Source organism: Anabas testudineus, chromosome 15 (assembly GCF_900324465.2).
Source record: "Anabas testudineus chromosome 15, fAnaTes1.2, whole genome shotgun sequence".
Lineage (NCBI taxonomy): Eukaryota > Metazoa > Chordata > Actinopteri > Anabantiformes > Anabantidae > Anabas > Anabas testudineus.
The window spans coordinates 9,035,928-9,051,083 of NC_046624.1; the positions used below are offsets into that span (position 1 = coordinate 9,035,928).

Below are 15,156 nucleotides of genomic sequence, written 5' to 3' on the forward strand. Positions count from 1 at the left end.
GTCAGTAGCACTGCACATGATTATGACAGCTCTTGTATTACAATGAAACAGAATCTTCCTAATAGTAGTGGGCTCAGTCTCTTTCTTTTAATCAAATTTTAAGCTGTGGCAGGAAATGAGTAGTTTTGCAGAAATCAGCTTCCTTTTGCAAATTATTAATCAAAGTCTTTCTTTTTCTCAGGTTTACTATTTGCAGGCACTGCTTGGAGCACATTTGCATGTTGAATTCTCCAAATGACACAAGTTGGGTTGAAAAGTTCCAGGCTGATTTGGATTAAAAAAGAAGAAAGGTGAATCATGGGAGCATCATTGTTTCACTTGGCGGTCGCCTTCGTGGCTCTCCACCTGATCCACTGCCAAACAGTGTGCAACAGAGAAGCTTCTCTTGAATGGTACCTTAAACAACACACGGTCCAAATGAATTGGACTCTCAGAGGAAACATCTGTCACAGCATCTCTGAGTGCTGGGATCTTCTGGTGGAAGGCGAGTCGAGTGGACACCCTTTCGCCCTCCCACAGATATGCCCGCTTCAGCTGCAACATGGCGACAAACTGCTGATGTCTGCTGATGAAACACTGAAGTCATACGGCATCAGACTCCTCAGCGTGTCAGAAGAGAACTTTGAAAGCTGCTCCACAAACGGACAGATAAAAGATCGCTTTCTTTCCCCCCACAATATAAATGAAAGTGAGCCAGTCGAGGCCAAGTGGCTCGTCCCGGGTCATCATTACTTCATCGCACTGCATGACGGAGACACGCAGCTGTGCAGGCTCGGCTTAAGGCTCAATGTGTCTGTTAAAGCGCAACTTTGTCAGGGTTCTCCTCTGCTTCGACTTTGTTCAGGGAACGGTATTTGTCAAACAGCCCTGTGGGAAGGTGCCTACCGCTGTCGATGTCACTACGGCTACTCTGGGAGGTTTTGTGAAAAGTTTGACGCTTGTTTGGATAACCCTTGTGAAAACAGAGGAGTCTGTTTGAGCAATGGATCCACAGATCCAAGCCACAGAACATACAAATGTCTGTGCCCTCCACATTTTACAGGTAAGAGGCCAAGCAGACTATCAATAATCAGTTGTGCTGGGCTGTTTGGAAAAGATCACTTTATAAAACATGCACCAATGCATATGATTAGATGAGAGTAGATTTAAATGTAACACAGTCTGCCTTTTATTGGACAGTTTTATTTTACACGAGCCCCAACACTGAAGCGTAATGCAAACAGAATTAATATTAAAACAGCTTGCGTTCCAAATGACTTCTCCCTTAATCTGTTTGCTGCCAAAATGCACTCTCTGCAGCAGCATTATGTACAGTGATGAGTCAGTTTCCATTTTTTTAGAAGTTAAAATAACCATAAATTTGCATAAAAACTTAAATCTCGTTTTGTTTTTCTTTTATCTGTTTGTATTTCTGTGTCACAGCCAACTGCTCTCCTGTTTTATTTCAGGGGTTAACTGCTCTGAAGTCGTGGGGAAAGAAAACTGTGACAGAATTTGTGAAAATGGGAGCTGCGTTCAAGTGTCGCCTACCTCCTTCAGGTGCATCTGTGACACAGGAGTGTCTGGTAAGAAGCTCTTCTGCATCTCCTTATTGGTTAAATGTGAATGGTTCAGCCGTCACTGTGACAATGAAGGTTATCACATAGTTCTGATCCCTGATAGGGGAATGATGCACAGTCAGTCAGTTTTCCCTATTGCACTACACCAAAGGTGGCGAGATATTGTAGATTTTAACACATCTCTGTTCCGAATGCGGAACCACGTCCTCTGCCTCAAAGGGGCCGCTATCTTCGGAAAGGTCAAACCTGAAAACTACAAAAGCCATATATCTTGAAAAGATCAGCATTACCTTATGGGTTTGAAACCTGTTTCTACTTTATGTCATATTTGTCATCATAATATATGAAGTGGCTTCAAATAAAAAAATAACCTCACGTTAGGACCATCGACGTGCGGTTATAAAAAGCCGGGGGCCAAAGTGCTTGTTGGCTTGTTGCAGTTTATTAAACAAAGGTTTACAGCATTCAATTAAAACATAATTTATTGTATATTGTTTCTGCTGAGGACATTAAATTAGAAACGTGCTACTGGTCATCTTCAGTCAGCTTGGCTAAAATACGTTTTCTTAGTTCATAGCACATTTAAAAATCTAATAGTGATATTTAACTTTACTACTAATTTCTGTACAAATAACTGTACAACTTTCACTACCCAGTGGAGCCAAGCGAGTGCTAAGGTGTGTTAATACCTGCCCATGAATCACTTCATGAATCAGACACAGTTGCCTCTGTGATTTAGACACAATACTGAAGGCACTTGTGTGAGGACCGGGCGGCACCAGTGATCTGGAGACCTTGTTTGTGAGGCATCACCACTTCACCCATTATTGCAGCAATTAGTCTCATTTGCTCCAGTAACATACAGTTAGGTTAATGGATAGCACGCACAAATGGGTTACAAGGCCTGAACACTCCTTGGGCTGCCCTCGATATCAGTGTCTGCTGAAAAAACAAGCCTGCGATGAACTTTCCGGAGTAAAAACTCCAGGTGGCTCTTCACATTGATTCATTGTTTTGTTTGGAGCACAATTTGTCCTGGCAGCATTCGTGACGTGTCATAGCTCTGGCTTTCGAGTCCAGCCCATGCTTTCAGCTTATTATTTTGAAGATGTGGTTTCAAGGTTACTTCCATTGCTGTCTGGCATCCGTTTTTACAAGAGCAGATTAAGGCCATAAAGTAAAAGAAGCATTTCTTTTTATGTAGTTTGTGTATGGAATATGGAGTGAAAGCAAGTAGTCCACATTTCAGATAACAACTCTGAACTTACTTAACATTTAAAGGAGAGAAAAATGTAACTCTGAATCTTACAGAGGGACCAGTATCACTCCGCTTTCATCCTTTTCTGTTTATATTTTGAATGCCAAATGTGTGCTGAATTGAATACGACAAGATAAAAAGGAATGCATCACATTCAACAAAAAGTGCTTATTTGTTGATTGGATGTCTGAATGACTTAATATATGTAATTGCACCAACTCATGTTGCAGTTTTCTTCTTATGTGAGGCTAAACATGAATGTCAAACCATTTGAGTCATGACAGGAAATGTAGTTTCTATGTACAATAAGTAACTGAACCATTTGGTAAAATCAAAACACTCCTCATGCAGTTTGACAGTAATTCACATCACTCACATCAGAAACCAACCGGTGACTTACGTGCACTCTCTACCTTCGTGGCTTTTATCTAATTCGCTTTACATGCGCCTGTTCTCTCCAGTAAGCCGACTCCACTGGTGCCTTCGCATAGTCATGGTGTCCTGCTGTCCCATCAGCTTCTTGGGAGTTCTGCGGAGCTTGTGCTTCCTCTACCTTTCTGTTGCAGTTGCCTCATTAATCAACTGGAAGTTAGTGGCTGTTCCAGCGCTGGCTGCCCTCATAGGCCAAAGTCTGTGGGCACAGAATAATGAGCCGAACTCATGGGACGTTTCAAATGAGATTTTCTTTTGATTCGGCTCTCCTCTGTTCCGCCTCGAGGGTATTAGTTGCAAGGTATTACCATCTTTATGGGGCCATTTCCATTTAGTATAAGGTGTTAATTGTTTTTGCAATCTTGTTGATGGTAAGAACAAATTTTTAGCTTAATTTATATTAGTCTTATATATGCAGTCATTACCCTTGTTAAACAGTTTAATTAGATACTGACTGTTGTTTCTCAGTGTATATTAGATTGCTGCAGTTCATAATCTCTACGGTAATAGGGTTGAGGCAATCTGTGGTCATAAAAAAAATATTTACAGTGGAAACTCAGCTGATTTTATTTTAGGTATTTCTCTCAAGAGTGGTATAGCGATTATGTATATCACAAATATATGTGACAGTTGGAAACGTTCCTAAATGTATTTGTTTGATTTGGTGCAACTTTTAGTGGGCCGCCTATGAAAAACTCAATTTCTGTTGGAAAATTAACTGAGGCGAAAGCAAGCCCTGAAGTTGTACACAGTATGATTGATGCCCACAGAGGAGGCTATGAGGAGCCCCTGGGATATGAGCACTTGTATCAGCAGGGGGATTAAAGAAAATATGCAAAGAAAGAGTCACTGGAAAGATAAATGTGTAGGCACCTTGTGAAGAACACAAAAATGAAAACCCTCACTTGGGAATAACATCAGATTTTATTCACCTTGAACCTGCAGTGAATTCAGTCTAATTTTATTCTTTACAGTGTCACTACAGCATTAGCCTGTTTCTGGCGGAATTGCGCGTTGTGAAAGTTTCGTGGTATAGCAGTTTTTAGAAAACTACTAGTGAGTGTACAGCTTACTTCAGAATGACCTTTTCTCAGAAAATGCAACGACAGGTGAAAGTTTACTGTTAATAAAAATCATTTACTGTATTTTGATAAAGACTTTTATTCTACTGCTGTACTGTGTATAGCAGTATTTTTATTCTAATGCTAATTAGAAATATATATATATATATATATATATATATATATATATGAAAGGTTTAATGTTGCCATACAGTATGTTATATAATTAGCTGTAAATTACTATAGAAATAATATTAAAAAGGGGGATACAAGCAGTTAAAGTAGCAGCATAGTTTTTTCATTTTAACAAAGTATCAGTCTATTCTGTACTCTGTATAAGAAGCACAATAAATATCTCATAATACAGCAAGAATGAATAATATATGAAACTAGTTTGAGAAACCTGTGTTTGCCCATCTTGAGACATGAGATTGTATGATGCAAGGATGTACAGTGAGAAGTGAGGCAAGTTTCTGTGTTCTGTGTTTCTGTTTTACCAGTCAGTAACATTATGAAATCACAATCTGAATAAAATGATCAAAATGAAAATGCAACAATATTAATAAATAAGTTAAATAATAGAAATACACTCATTAGCCACTTTTATTAGTTGTGCCTGTACAATGTAATGCAATTCAACACAGCAGCTCTGCTATGAATTCTACAAGATTATCATTTCTCAGTTTTTATTGAAACAGTCAGAAAGATGATATTCCTACTATATATTTATTATTAAGGTCAGAGAGAGTGGTGGAGTGGTTATATTAAAACATGCTTTTGATGTTTGAGCCCCCTCATTTATGTAAATAGGGTGGCCAAAACATCAGATTTTATAAAAATACTTTTAGTATGCAGTTCTTTCTGTGTGGTTTCCTGTTGAGTTGCAGTGGAAAGAAAAATTAAGAGGAGAAGAGGCAGTTTGTACTAAAAAGACTGCAGTGTGGGAAGTTATCCATCCAGTGTGACTAATACTGGAGATATTTTTGAATACATTTTGCACAGAGGAACTGTGGAGTTGGTCCTACGTCACTTAAATTGGACACATTATAGCAGGGGATCTCAAAGGTTTGCATTGACAAGTTCAGTGGTAAAAGACACTAAAGTCCTTTGTGATAATCAGGCAGTTGGTTACTTCTGTGTACAGCACAGCACTTGTGTTGACTTTTTAGTTTGACCACAAGTTCCAGGAAATCACCTCTCCTGAAAGATAGAAATATGTCTCTCTCTACTTAAACACAGTGGAACCTTAAAATATAAATACGACTACACAATCTTTATGTTGCAGTGCTACATTGAAGTGTTACAGTACTATTACACAACTGATGACTGGCATGTGTGATGATGGTGCTGAACCAAATGCTCATTAATATTAATGTAATGCGTACACTTTACTGGATGGCAACTGCGTATTGACAAATCCCTCTATGTTTCACAAGCCCAATCGTTAATATACACTTACACATGGTATGAAAAACAACACCTTGAGGTGGAGGCAATTTTTTTTTGTGTGTGTGTGTGTGTGTGTGCCTGTTTTACAGCTTTCAGAGAAAACCATCCATTTGTCGGTGAACCCACTGTGAGCTACTTAGGACGGCTACCATACTACACATGTAGGGTCTCTCAGATGAAATAAGTAAAAATTGTGTTGTTCTACCAAACACAGACATACAGGATTGCCAGGTTTTCAGAAAATATAGATATTAGTTATACACTACCAAGAACAGGAGAACTAACTAACTGGTTATGGTACATGTGGCAGTTTGACTTGGCCCAGTTACTTTTTGGATCAAGTATTTGCCATGTGGTTTGGCACCTTATAAAGACACTGGTTACTATAGTAGAATTGTGAAAAGATTTGCTCAAACTATAAACATGCATAGTGACGAGGGTTGATCCTACACTTGCCTCCATAATCAACACAGCAATCATAGAATCATTCCTGCATAAATCACGTTAGCCATGTCTTTTCAGGCAAATTGCACTGAAGGCATTTGATGAATGACACGTCACATCTCCTCTCCCATGTTTCATAATTTTAAGTTGTTCTTGACACATTATAGCTTCCGCAGTTAAATACACAATCTGACTACATGTTGGATTATCTGTCTTCTAGGACCACCTTGTGAGGAGAGGAAAGCCTCGTGTGATCCCAATCCGTGCAGAAATGGTGGCGTATGTGAAAGGAGCCCCGAGGGAATCGTTTGTCGCTGTCCAGAGAAATTCGGGGGCCTCTACTGCGACTCCCATGTTTACGCCGACTGCATGTCATATGCATGTCAGGAGGAACAAATCTGCACCGCGGGGCAACGTGTGAGGATTTAATTTTCCTTATTTGTTTTATCTCAGGAGGACATAAACAAGAAATGGCACGTGGAAATTAATATAGTGTCTTGAAACAAGATCAAATGACTTCATTCTGAAGGCTGGAACAGCAATTAATATTTATTCCTGAAGATGAGCTGAGGGAAAGTGTACTCGCTTCCTCCAGCATTTAGATTGAATGATCCAGCAGACGTTTAAGTGCCAGTTTGAAATCACTCTCAAACCTTTTTGTAATTAGATGCCTGTTGCAATTTTCACCTTTCACTGGAAATGCTACTGCGGTCATACATTTTACAGAGGCAGTTGTTTTTGTAATGTTCTAGAGGATACACTGGAGGAAATACAGTAATGGTCTAATTGTCTTTCTCTGACCTTTGTTTTGTTCATTACACTTTGCCAAGTACATCACACATTTTCACAACCCACCTAAGAATACCGGAGTGGAGCGAGCTAAAAGGGGCATTTATCAAAATAATGCCTGCTATTTCTGCTGCTTGACGTGGATATTTTTCTAGAGGCTTAATGTGAAATTCAAATGCCTTTAACTTTGAGTTACAGAAACATCAGCAAGTGTTACCCTGTTGCATCTGAAACTCATATTAAAATGTGTTTACAAAACCCATTAATTACTTTAGATAGGATTATGTGTAATTGCAGATATCAGGGACAAATAATATGAATCAATCAAGGCAGAATGGTGTCATTACGTTGAGCCGTTCTTTTTATTGCTGATGTTCCTACAGTTTGTGATCTAATGTGCCTTGTGTAATCTAACCCCGTTTTCCCAAGATGACAGATGACCTGGTTTGTTTTGCCTCTGTGTGCAGGCCTCTGAATGCGTCTGTGCAGATGGTAATGTGGTCCCAGCATGCAGGAGACAGCAAAACCTGTGCAGCTCATCACCATGTCTCAACAATGCCACCTGTGTGTCCAAGGGAAATGATTATGTCTGCAGGTGAAGCGCATACCTGTATAGAGATCTGATAGAGGTCACACACACTCTTCTTCTTTTTACAGTTTAATGTGACCAGAATTTCAAACGCATCTGTCCATGCACACGTATTGTCTGTGCACACAAAACGTGATATGACTTATTGTAGAGCTCTGTTCTTCGTCAGTATTTGTTAAAACAAACACTTAATTTGTCTAAATCTGCAAAAAGAAAATAGTCCTCAACTGGACAGCACTGCCCAGTAGCAGTACATGAGTGACACGAGCAGGTTAGGGAAGTTGGAAAGTATTAATAATGGCTGATGATCCTTTTAAATGGCATTTAAATTACACTGGTCGACTCCTGAATTAGATTTTAAAATGTTTTTCGGCACAGCATTGTCAACCATCTTCTACTGTTTTGACTCCACTCTAAACCGGTAAAAGTAAAAGGAACCAAACATGCCATTTATGAAACCGTTTTCTAGTGAAGCTTCTCAGACGATACAGGCTTCTACTAGATTACAGTCTGCCTTTTGATGCCCTCTAGATACTTATCATCACACTGAAGCCTGTTCGTGACACCGACTGAAACTCCTCCCAGCGCTTATACTGCTGGTCTTTGTCCAAATCTAAACTTGTTTCCAAGCTTAGGAAAATCCAGTGATTTATCATAAAGTGCTGCTTATTAGGCTTTTATTTTTCATCTCACTCTATCAGATCTAATGTCTGCTGTCATTCAAATACAATATATTTCATGAATGTTGTTTTGGGCTCTGCAATAATAGAGATTCATCACTTGAATGTTGTTGTTGTTTCACTATGACAGCTCTCTACACTGTAAGAAATCAAAATCTAATCAACCAACTCAAACATACAGTGTATATATAACATTTAAGGGGGTTGAGTGATTGGTCCGTTTACCCTCTTGGACAACACAATCATTAAAATCAAACTTTAAGTGATTTTAACACCCTCATAGACATACGTTTGATCTTTTTATATTAAATTGATTTGATGTCTTCTTTTCTACTCTAGTAATCCTGTAATCATGGTCAAAATCTTGAATTAATAATTTGAATACACTCTCTCACCCAGGTCCATATCACAAGAAGAAAAAAAAAATACAACACTCATGTTTCTAGTAAAAGAAAAACAATATTGCTATTTAGTGCTCAAGGCTCAGGGTGAATTGATTTTAATAGCACTGACCTCCTCTGAACAGATGTCTGCGAGGGTTTTCTGGGAAGAATTGTGAAGCAATAATTGACTACTGCAGGCTGCTCAATATCAGCTGCCTAAATGAGGGATTGTGCTTCAGCGTAGTTGGCGGGTATCAGGTAAGTACTTCAGTGTTTCATTCCTAATGAAATACTCAGAAGGGGGTTACGGTGTGACTGTTTCAAAGAGCAGACATATTACTGATGCAAGAAATGTTTTATTATAGTGAAGGCTGCAGTTTAAATGGCTAAACAGGAGTTGAAATAGCTAAACTTTATCATCTGAAGTTAAGATAAAATGAGAGAAGTCAAACCTGTAGGATTGTTACACGACGGCAAGGTCAGTTAATCTGTTTGTTCCATCATGCATATGTTTGTTTACATTTCAGCATGTGATAGTTTTTAAATGGCTCATTAGCTGATTGCAATGACAATATGTGTAAAAAAAAAAGATCTGATTAGCAGAAATAAAACGGGAAACAACAGAACATCAGTGGTAATCCAACACTCAAGCATTAATCAGTGTGTGAGTGTGTGGACGTTTTTTGCAACACCTGAGACTGGTCCGCAATGCACCATAGCTCCTAATTATTCTCCATCAGTCTTGTTTCATTTGACCACTGAGAGTGCTCCTAATCTAAAATCCAATCTTAGATGTTTTATATTGGCTCGCCTCCCAACCAGGTCGAAACATATTCAGAAATTGCTGCTCATTGCAAATGGGCCATTTCTTGTGTTTATGATTTTTATTTGTATTTATATTTCTGATTATGAAATACCACTGGGTAGTTTATTAAGGGTAGCCTAATAAAGGTGGTATTACCTCAATATGAATATTAGTGAGGCTGTAGTGGGTGGTGGAGTCATACTGGAGTACATTAAGGGTTAAGTGGTGATTCTAATGTTTTGGCAACCCTATTTGCATAACTGAGGGTCATGCAGCTACATCATCAATATTGTGTTGTGACAAATTCTTATCAGGGATGAATAATCATGGCACATCTGGATAATCTACAACAAAGGTGGAAAAAAAAAAGACTCGAATTTATTTAAAAGTTACTTTTTAGTAGTTTAATTTGTGTCCATCAATTTAAAATCGTTTTGGAGGAGAAAATTAGACCAACACTATCTGTTTGGTTAGATATCACATTATTTTTTTGCTGTTTAGGTGGACTGATCTTTTTATTGAGGCTGTTTACAGTCACATCACATGAATGAAGTGCAAATTGTTGCCGTTTTTATTCATGCTCCCCAAGGGTGTGAAGGGATACGATTTCGACACTGTTCACCTAATACAGATGTAAACACCAAACACCTTTTAAACCGAATGTCAACAACTTAACCCTTATAGGCATTGTTTAAATTGAAATCCAGTGTGCTGGGATGGAGCTAAAACAATAAAAACATATTGTTGCTACCAATACATACTCCTCTTTGTGGTAGGGGGGGAAAAAACACCAATAACATATATTAACACTTGAATATCAAACTGTTTTCCTGCAGTGTGTCTGTGCCCCAGGGTGGATTGGAGAATTTTGTCAGTATGTAGGCGATGCCTGCCTGATTAAACCGAACAGCTGTTTGAATGGGGCCACATGCATTACAACAAGTCAGCCATCATCTCCCCCACAGTACACCTGCAAATGCCCCCTTGGCTTCACAGGTGAGATAAGTTTGCTTTGTTATCAGTTTTATTTTGACTCTCGGAAGTAGATCTCGAAAAGTGCATGAATTTGTTTTCCGGAGCCCTTGCGAGAAGTAGGAACAACTGATTAGGGTTTGGAGATATTCTAATGTGGAACTGACGTAGGCTGACAGATGCACACCGCTGGCAGTTTGCAAGTTGTTTTCTGTTTTGACATGTACAGTCTTTGCTGAACAGACTTTGATAAACATCATGTATATGCAATGTATGTGCAAGGCATAATGCTGTGCAACGCTACAGAGCCAGTGAGGGCAACCATTTTCTCTACATTTTAAGGCAGTGAATCTGCAGCCTGCATGTAATACATTTGATACAGAGTTCTCATGCTGAGAGCCAACCATAAAATATGAATGTTTCCATTTTTGCATTTTGTTTGTGTTTCAGACAGATGGTTAAAAATGTCTATGTATAAACAAGAAATGAGAAACTCATGTATTCCATTAAAAGTGCATAATGTGTATCATGCTAGAATAAATTCACTCTCTTTTTCCTATGGCCACTGAAAATACTTCTTCCTGCTTAAATGGCAGGTGTCCATTAAAAATGTATGTGCCATAAAAAGCTCAGCAAATGAAATGTCTTCTTTGCTGCCATCTTGTCATTATCGAAACATCCATTGCACATAGCTTACATAAAACAGCAAACTTTAATTTGCTGCACAATTAGTTACCTCCGTAGTATCATTGTGTCACTTAAGGTCATTCAGGTTAATGTCTGGAAGTTAGACCATGACCACATCGAAACATTTCATTATTCATTCAAATAGTGGATAACGACAAATGTTTCTTCTGGCTGAGTAGTACTGATATTCCTTCTTTATAATTTACATGGGCAAACTCAAGAAGTAGTATGCCTGATGTAGCCTGGAGGCAAAAACCCTATTGGTTAGTTTTAATCCAAACAAGCACCAAACCTGCCATTTCCCACATATCTTGAAAGCGCAAATCATTTAAATATTGTCTACTTCAGGCCAGATTCTGTACTTGTGGTTGACTTGTGGCTTATAAATCACAAACCAGCCAGAAATTTCAAGTAAAGGTGAGTTCTCTTGATAAAGTGATTGATGATTATTTTTTTAAACCTTGAAGCGTATTTACAAGTAGCCCTGCCTGCTTGACATTTCCAAGTCCTGCTGCTGATTGCATTTAATCCAAGTACTCTGGGAAACTGCTTCCTAATTAGCTGCCAGCTCAGAACATGGCTGAAACTTGTTAAGCTATCAGTGACAACTGTTTTGGAAACTAAAAGCAAGGGGAGACGAGGGAGAGACACAAAAACAAAAGTAGTTGTTACAGATTAAGGGATTTCTGGAAAATAAAGAGCCCTTTCATTAAGCATGTTTTAAGAAATTGGGACATATTTATAGAAACAAGCACAATCTAGTTTATATTTAGTGTGTACAAGCAAGAGAAGACAGAGTTTACAGGGATGTTTTAGTTATGAGAGGTTACTTTTTGAGTATTTAATGCATTTATGCCTAAAAATAAAGAGGTTTTTTTCTTTGTGCATGCATTTCACCATTATACCAGACTCCTTTTAAGCAGATTCTTGGTATAAGACAGTGGACAGAAGGGAACAACACAGACTTTTGCTGAACATTGTCTTTGTTGTATAAGTCTTATAATAGGAGAACACAACATTGTGCTTCTCTTGATTTATTGCTTAAACAACCACTGAATGTGATTTTTCTTTTTCTTTTTTTTTTTCTTTCTTTCTTACTCAGTGCACTCAGGTTTGGCCTATAGCGTATTTCCCCATCTAGCCTTAAGTCCTGACACACTCACCTGTCAGTCAGATAAGCCCTTACATAGCACTACATGAACTGGATTTTTTTCCCCTGTTCAAAGCTGAAATCTGTTGCCACTTCAGTAATGGAAAATTGTCTCTTACACCATGGCAGGTCTTAGTGACTGATAGAATTCATCATTTTCTGGCATCTTGGGATTTTTGCTTTGGAATTTTGAGCCATGCAGCACAGAAAGGCCAATTTAATTTCAAGCTTTGCCCAGAAACACCACCATACTCCATCATAGATCATAACTCCGGATACATTACTCGAGCTCCAGCATTCGCTTTTCATTTTGGAAGGCTTTATTTTTCACGATGGCATATATTTTGCTGGTCTCATACGTACATGCACGCATTCACTCACTATTAATTGTGTGTATAATAATAGAGTACCGTACATAAAGCAACCTCCTGCATGTCACGTTCCCGTGTACGGGAACATGACATGCAGGAGATTGCTTTATGCAGCAAAAGTTTTGAATCTACAAAAGATCCAGTTAAAGAAATCGTGTGTGAAGTTTCACCTCAAATCTGCAGTAGTATAATAATATAATATATAAATACAAGGAAAATAACAAGAGGAAATAGCCCAAAGATCCTTAACTAACCTGATTTTATTTTCATATTTATGTTTATATGCATACATATTTAATCAATAAATGCTGCAATACTATGTACTACACATAATTTGTCATAAATCAGCTAGAACATGTTCTGAGGCTTTAACAGGACAAATTTATATAATTTGCTTTAGCGTGGCATGGCATATTTTGTGTATAATGACCTGTAGCAACTACTGTGCAGATAATATCAATCATAGCATTTGTGCTAGAGCATGAGGTTGCCGCTGTCAAGAAGGGACTTTCACTGCATGACATTGCTCCTCTGTTATTGATGATAGGACATTTTAAATTAATAACCTGCACTGGAAGACACCCCCAACCACAGTGCTAGGACTTGCAGCTGCTGAAGCAGCTGAGCACCCAACGAATCTATCAAGCAACCCACATCCCCCGCCTCATCGGCTGTCTTCAGCTGGGACGGAGCTCATTACTAAGTGTCCATTTTCTTAACAAGAGAGTGAGTCCAAGCAGGGGTGTGTTTTCTCTGACATCTCTTTTTGCTTTATCAGGGGCTCACTACCTGCAACTTAAATACAGGACCTAGTAAAGTGGCTAATGACCTAATTAGAATTGTTTCAGGAGAAAATGTGCCTGCTATGTAAGCAGAGGTAAATAGCTAGCCGGGCTCGGTCCAACGGTAAAATCCACTTGTGATCAAAAAAACTCCAGGTTGTGTTGTTTTCATAGTTTGGTTTGGGTACAGATTAATATTCAAAGAACTTTACTATACGCTATATAAGGATAGTGATGCAATTGAAATGCCACTAATTGCTTTGTTTCACTTTGATTCTTAGGAACAAGTTGTGAGACTGAGATCAATGAGTGTGACTCCAGCCCCTGTCAGCACAATGGCACATGCTCTGATTTGCTTGGACACTATGAATGCCACTGTCCTACAGGTATGTTGGGATATGTCCAAACCTACACCAAAGCTTTGTAATTTAATTGATACCTGTTGTAGCTGCTGTAGAGGTTCTGCAGACCTCTCACACTTGGATCCAATAAACAGAACCTAAGATCCTCGGCCAGATCCCCTCCAGTCATGTCAGCGTACACTGAAAACACCAAAAATGATTAGCCTTTGCCAGCAGGGTCCCTTGACTGTGACACATCCTGCCCCAGGAAGGCCAACCAGAGAATTCAGCATGAAAAAAGTTTTACTTACAGCCTGTTTACTAAAACAACTACTTCTATAGATGTTTTTTTTATTATTCATATAATTTAGCTATGATTTTACCTATTTTAACTATAGTTTATGGTCTATCCTACTGATCACAGCATGTTCAGTTTATGTCCATGTACACTAAATATGTACAGGTCACACAGCTTAGTTACTTTATTCACAGTATCATACAATCTTGGCCTGTGATTGACAGCTGAGAAACATTACCAAGCTCATTCCCATATCTCAATAATGCAATCAAATTGTGCAAATGTTATATTATGAAACCTACCTTCACTGAAAGTAAACTGATGGACCACTCAAAGGAGCTCTTTCTTGTTGGCACAGCACAGTCTGTGTGTCTGGAACTTGTTCTTTCCCTCTTCACTGGAACATTTTGCTGCACGTACAGACCAAAGACAGCGTGGACAGTCCCTCACCAGACTTTGCCTGTGTTATTTTTAGCTGCTGTTGCCTGCAAATCATCTGGATCTTTGGGGATATGTAACACTGATGATAATGAAACATTCTGTTTGTTCACTCTTGTTTAATTAAACATTAAAGGACAATACCAGTGTTAATGACACATGGGTCACAGTGCTTTCACCTCATTAGTTGTTGAGGCAAGGCACATTAGAGTCACTACTTAAGGTGACATTGTTTTTTCATCAAAGTGTGTCAAAGCCATTGAACTACCTAATGGGTAACTCTTCATAGTTTAAAAGATTGTGAGTGATAGTTTGAAGGATTATGAATTCATTCATCCATCCGTCTACTGTATATACCACTTGTCCTGTTGCGGGTTGTGAGGGCTGGAGACACATCCAGCACGCACCGGCTAAGACATGGGGGCCCACCGTGGACAGGTTGCCAGTCGATCTCAGGGCTAACACACAGAACGAAAACAAAGTCATACCTACAGGGAATTTAGAGTTTCCAGTTCACTTAACTGGCATGCCTTTGAACTTAGGGAGGACACTGGAGGAAATCTTTGCAGACACAAGGAAAACTTGCAAACTCCTTTTTTTTTTTTTATTAGGCCAGCAGGTTTGAACCAAAGATTTAACAATTAAAATGCAGTTATAACATAGCTGTG

General features: G+C 38.8%; 1 protein-coding gene across 1 annotated transcript in view; it reads left to right on the top strand.

Annotated features, from left to right (window-relative positions):
- The first annotated feature begins 297 nt into the window (after window positions 1–297).
- eys (eyes shut homolog) overlaps window positions 298–15,156 on the top strand; it is a 124,304-nt gene continuing 109,445 nt past the window's right edge. The window contains exons 1-7 of the mRNA XM_026355998.1: window positions 298–1,042; window positions 1,449–1,565; window positions 6,424–6,482; window positions 7,460–7,587; window positions 8,788–8,902; window positions 10,286–10,445; window positions 13,693–13,797. Coding sequence (XP_026211783.1) covers window positions 298–1,042; window positions 1,449–1,565; window positions 6,424–6,482; window positions 7,460–7,587; window positions 8,788–8,902; window positions 10,286–10,445; window positions 13,693–13,797 — 1,429 coding nt within the window. The remainder of the gene's footprint in view (window positions 1,043–1,448; window positions 1,566–6,423; window positions 6,483–7,459; window positions 7,588–8,787; window positions 8,903–10,285; window positions 10,446–13,692; window positions 13,798–15,156) is intronic.